Source organism: Mus pahari, chromosome 20, assembly GCF_900095145.1.
Source record: "Mus pahari chromosome 20, PAHARI_EIJ_v1.1, whole genome shotgun sequence".
In the NCBI taxonomy this organism is placed as follows: Eukaryota; Metazoa; Chordata; class Mammalia; order Rodentia; family Muridae; genus Mus; species Mus pahari.
In genome coordinates this window covers 33,313,931-33,319,199 of record NC_034609.1, presented here as the reverse complement: position 1 = coordinate 33,319,199, position 5,269 = coordinate 33,313,931, and the positions used below count along the sequence as shown (strand labels likewise).

The 5,269-nt window shown below is 51.9% G+C and overlaps 1 protein-coding gene across 2 annotated transcripts in view; it reads left to right on the top strand.

Moving 5' to 3' along the window:
• The first annotated feature begins 1,817 nt into the window (after positions 1–1,817).
• The window catches only part of Marveld3 (MARVEL domain containing 3), a 14,378-nt gene continuing 10,926 nt past the window's right edge, over positions 1,818–5,269 (top strand). The window contains exons 1-2 of one of the 2 annotated variants that reach the window (XM_021220799.1): positions 1,818–2,302; positions 4,059–4,189. In XM_021220799.1, the coding sequence (XP_021076458.1) occupies positions 1,911–2,302; positions 4,059–4,189 (523 nt within the window). In that variant the 5' untranslated portion in view covers positions 1,818–1,910. The remainder of the gene's footprint in view (positions 2,303–4,058; positions 4,190–5,269) is intronic. The other variant, XM_021220800.2, reaches the window with a different exon arrangement.

Below are 5,269 nucleotides of genomic sequence, written 5' to 3'. Positions count from 1 at the left end.
GTGATCACTGGTGATACCTGGCTCAGGTTTTTGTTGTTGTTGTTGTTGTTGTTTTGTGTTTTTTTTAAGATTTATTTATTTATTATATGTAAGTACACTGTAGTTGTCTTCAGACACACCAGAAGAGGGCGTCAGATCTTGTTACGGATGGTTATGAGCCAATATGTAGTTGCTGGGATTTGAACTCCAGACCTTTGGAAGAGCAGTCGGTGTTCTTAACCACTGAGCCATCTCACCAGCCCCCTGGCTCAGGTTTTACACTCTTGATTTCAGGCTGGAAAGGGATTTCAGAGAGTAGTGTTCAGCATGATGGTGATGGATGGAGCCATGGACGGATGCTGGGACGAGGAGGGGCAGCCATTGGGAGTTTGTGGGGCTCCGGCTCTGCATCTCGTACCCTCGGTGGTGATATTGAGAACTTGGCATAGAGCCAGGCAGCAAAGCCTCTGCAGAAGTGGCCAGTGGCCAGTTCGTAACGCTCTCAAAGTGAGGTAACTGCACGGAGGAGCCAAAGAGAGTTACAGCTCTTTGGGGGGATCACAAAGATTTCTAGCCACCCCCAACGCCCATTCTCCATGGATGGGAGCCTCGGAGGGCGATACTTCCAACGTCCATAAGAAATGAAAAGTCAAGAGCTTTGTACAAAGCTCATTGCACGTGGCCATGACCCTTCCTTAGAGCCCACCCGAGGGACACCTCTCCGCCCTGCTGGAACATCGAGTGCCCAGCCACCACGGTGAGGGCTGTAGACACAAGGGGTGTCACCAGACTCATGTATGTGGGGATACAGGAGTCAGATTCATCTCCAAGCCGGCCCTTCCTCCCTGATTCCTCAAGTCTACTCAGAGCAAAGCCTCCCCTTGTCTTTCTAGCACATGTCCTTGTTCCCGTCCAGTCTCTGTGCACACTGGAGCACTATCTCTGTCCAAAACGTCTTCCCTGCGCATCTCCCGAACCTGCTAAGTCATGTGCTCCTGCACACTTGCTGACTGCACTAGCAGAGGCCAGTTTTCTGGGTTTTTTAAAATATGTTCTTAGCAAAATTAAAGGCTACTGATGACGAGTAGAACAGTTTTTTTTCCCCTTCTTCACTTTTTACGTGTTTTATAAGTTTGGGGCTGTTTTAATAGATGTAACTTCTCTGAGGAGGAGGAGGACCCGTGGGTGAGAGGCTGGTGGGTGGATGTGTGGCTGGTTGACTGGGTGGGTGGATGGCTGAGAAGGATGGTACGCTGTGGGCTTTGTAAGTTGATCGACAGGAAATCACCACTACTGGCTTCATTTGGGGGAACTCGTCACAGCGGCTGGGAGCGAGGTCACCCCACCCAAGTTTAGATCATCGGTGTTACCAACTCCTCCCCCTAACGAGCTATCAAAAGGCTCAAACCCATGTCCAGTGGCACGGAACTGTCTTCGTGGGTTTAACGCTCTTCGTTTGGGGCTGGGAATATAGCTCAGTGGTATCATGCTCACCTAGACATGCAAGGCCCTGGGATTCAAACCCAGTACCATGAAAGTAAAGAAATAAATGATTGATCTGGCGTCCTGATAGCTCTAGCAAAAGACAGCGTTTGAAGGCTGATTTGGCCACATCCTTTTGCCTGCTCCCTGGGCCATTTCCCTTTGTTAATCCCAAAACACCTAGGACTGACAGCTATTTCACCAAGAATCCACCTCCTACTCTCCACCCCTCCTCCCACCCCACTCCCACCCCCATCCCCTCTGCCCGCACCACGACCGCCCCCTGGCGGCCAGGGGCAGGTGCGCCCTCTCCAGACCGCCGGAGGGCAAGTGCGCGTGCGCACAGGTGAGCTGCTCCCGCCCCGTCCTTGAGTTTGGCCACCTGCCTGGGAAACTTGGGGTTGGTTGTCGCCCTCGGATCGTTTCCGGGCGGGGACAGGAATTGGGCCATGAAAAATACTTCGGGGACCCGTGAGCCCCGGACCCGTCCGAGAGAAAGAGACCCGGACCGGCGCCCGCACCCGGACCGAGACCGCCACGTCGAGCGGTCGCGGGACCGAGGAGGGGACAGGCACAGGGAGAGGAACGGTGACGTGAGAGGAAACGGGGACCGTCGGGCAGGCCGGGAACAGAGAACCGACCGAGACCAGCGCCAGGACAGACACAGGGACGCGGGCCATCGCGCATCCGAACAAAGAGCCTTGGAGAAGTCCCGCCAAAGCCGTGCGCGGCCCGAGCCCTGGGGACCCACTTGGGACGCAGCCCCGACTCCCGGACCCGCACCCTGGGGGCCCCCAGAGCTGTCGCAGAAGCATGGACTCGGGCGCCGCGGGTTGGAGAGGTGAGGGGTGCACCTGCTAGGGACCTGGGACCGCCGGGGGTGGAGGAAGCGATGACGTTACGTCGTCCCAACCCTGTGTTTGAACTTGGTTACCAAAGAAGTGGGAAAGCTCGAGAACCAGGGGAAGAAGGAGAGTTTCAGGACCGAAACTGGAACGGTTTAGAAGGCTAGGTGGGTGGGGCTAGCCGGAAGGCCACAGACCCTTAAGTCTTGTTCCCTAGTTTGCCCTCTATACTTTTCAAAGTCCAGCTTCCAGGTATCGGGGGACTGAATAAAGTTAGCCCAACGAAGAGTTAATAGTTGGACTCGCTCTTCCTGACAAGGCTATATGCGCAGCAGACTGCTAGCAGAAGCCGCTTTTTAAACAAGAAACTAAGCCCACCTAAAAGTTCTCAGGTGATGTGTGTCGCCATATCCCCTCTTAGAGACTTAGCGCGCCATCCAGTTCCGCAGATGTTGAACCAGGCTCTGGGGAGTGAGTAAATAGAATAAAAGAGGTGTCCCTAAGGGCAAAAAGTGTGTGCGTGCGTGTGTGTGTGTGTGTGTGTGTGTGTGTGTGTATGTGTGCCTGTGTGTGGTTGTCAAAACGGTGCATCCTTTTCCCTAGAGACAACTCTTCTATCTGATAATCCCCAGCCTCTGCCATCAGATTTGGAGCCTCTGCCATTAGACTTCCACACATCAGGGAAAGCTGCTATCATGAGTTTATGTTACATTATCTAAAGCCAACTCGCCTCTCGAAAGCTGCGCCCAGATTTGGTCTGCTCTTTCGGTCTTTGACACTAGCTAGCTAGTGTTTCCCTGATTGCACGCATCTTGAACTGCAACCACAGGAGTAGAAAAACAAGAGGCACATTTGTGCATTTCCTCTTAAACCCAGAGCCCTCGTTACCCTGCCTCACCCCAGAGTAAATAAAAGACATTGCAGTTGCTCGTGGCTTATTTAAAGGTTTGAGACCAAAGGGCAGCTTCTCTCTGTCTGCTCTCCTCCTAAGCATTTATTGGAGGGAGGAAATGCAGGGACCCGCATGCAGTAACTTACTGTCAGTCTTTAGAGACTGATAAAGGAGGGTGGCAGTGAAAACAGCCACCTGCAGCTCAGGATGCCAAGGAAGGTGACCTAGAGCTGAGTTCTGTGGAAGGGAGACAGAAGATAGTAAAAGGTGAATCAAGCAGAAAAACAGCTTCCTCCGAGCCCCAGGGGCCTGGGCTCTTCAGGGGTGGGGGGCAGCTTACTGCGGCTGGCTCAGTACACCGAGGTCATAAGTGTGCACAGTATCAGAGTCTCCTGTGTGCTGATGAAAGGTTTAAAGATTTCAAACCAAACAGAGAGAGGGTGGCTTCTATGTCCCCAAAGTAGAATGCAGCCTCTTGTTGAATCTTGGGCAGAGCCTGGCATATGTTAGGCAAATGGAAACAGAAGGTGCCAGGGACGGCCAAAGGAGAGATGTCAGTAAGATCTCAAAAGCAGCTGGCTGGCTGTGGTGGCACATGACCATAACCCCATCGCTTGGAAGACAGAGGCAAGAGAATCAGGGGTTCAAGGTCAACCTCGTTATTGAGAGGCCATGGCAGCACACATGACTGTGACCTAGCTCTTGGGAAGCTGAAGCAGGAGGATCACATGTTTGAGGCAAGCCTGGGCTTGATTCAGTGAAATTTTTAAAAACTAAAAAAAAATAAATGAAGTCCTAATATTAAACAGACCATTGAGTTGCGGGCCCGTCCCTAATGTCTCTGCGCTCCTTGGTTGCAGTGAACAACGGGCTTTGGAAAGATACGTGCCCACGTACTCCGTGCCTGCTCTCCAGGAAGAGGAATATTACCAGTCGGAAGCAGAGGGGCTCCTGGAATGCCACAAGTGCATATACTTGTGCACAGGGAGAGGTGAGCCTTGGGGGGCCCTGCCGAACCATTTATACTGCAAATGGCTTGCGAGGCGAGGTGGTGGGTGGAGGGATGGGCGCCGGTGAGTTGGCAGATCATCGTCCAGTTTTCTTCTTGGGTTCTATTTCCATGGTTGCATGGAGTTCTTGTTCTAGAAAGAAAGAGAGAGACAGAGAGAGAAGGAAGAAAGGAAGGAAGGAAGGAAGGAAGGAAGGAAGGAAGGAAGGGAAAGGAGAAAGGGAGAGAGGAAAGAAGAAGGAGGGAAAGAAGGAAATGAAGGAAGGGGGGAAAGAACAGAAGAGAAGAAAGAATACAGGAAGATCCCTGAATACAGGAATTCTGCCACGAGGCTCTCCCCACGCTTATCCAACATGCATGGCTCTGAGCATGGCTCAAGCTCGCTTCCCCTTCCCTTTCCCAGCCAGCTGGTGAAATTTTGTTCTTTCTTTCTTTCTTTCTTTCTTTCTTTCTTTCTTTCTTTCTTTCTTTTAAGACAGGGTTTCTCTGTGCAGTCCTGGTTGTCCTGGAACTCACTCTGTAGACCAGGCTGGCCTCGAATTCAGAAATCTGCCTGCCTCTGCCTCCCGAGTGCTGGAGTTACCACTGCCCAGCAACTTTGTACTTTCAATGCGCTGTGAGCTGCCTGTGGTGGCCACCGGCTCCTCTTCCATAGCCAGCTGAGGCCATAGAGGGAACATGACCCCAGCAGAGTTCATCCTCAAACCAAGCATACAGGAAGGGTGGTCTTCTCAGAGAGCTGCAGCCCAATCGGTCACTGGCTTTCGATCTTCATTGACTGAGATGCACAGTAAGAACATATATTACATTAAGAGCAAGTTCATGGCCTAGCATGGTGATTTACATACCCATAATCCCAGCCCAGGCAAGATTGCTGTGAGTTCTCCACCATTGTGGGTGACAGAGGAAGACCCTGTCTCAAAATAATAAACAAACAAAACTCCGTCAATTCACAGAGAAAAACAAAAATGTCATGAAACTACTCAGCCCTTATGCACACCCAGTGCATTAATATTTTCTCTTTCATTAAAAGCAAAAGCCAAGCCGGGCGTGGTGGCGCAC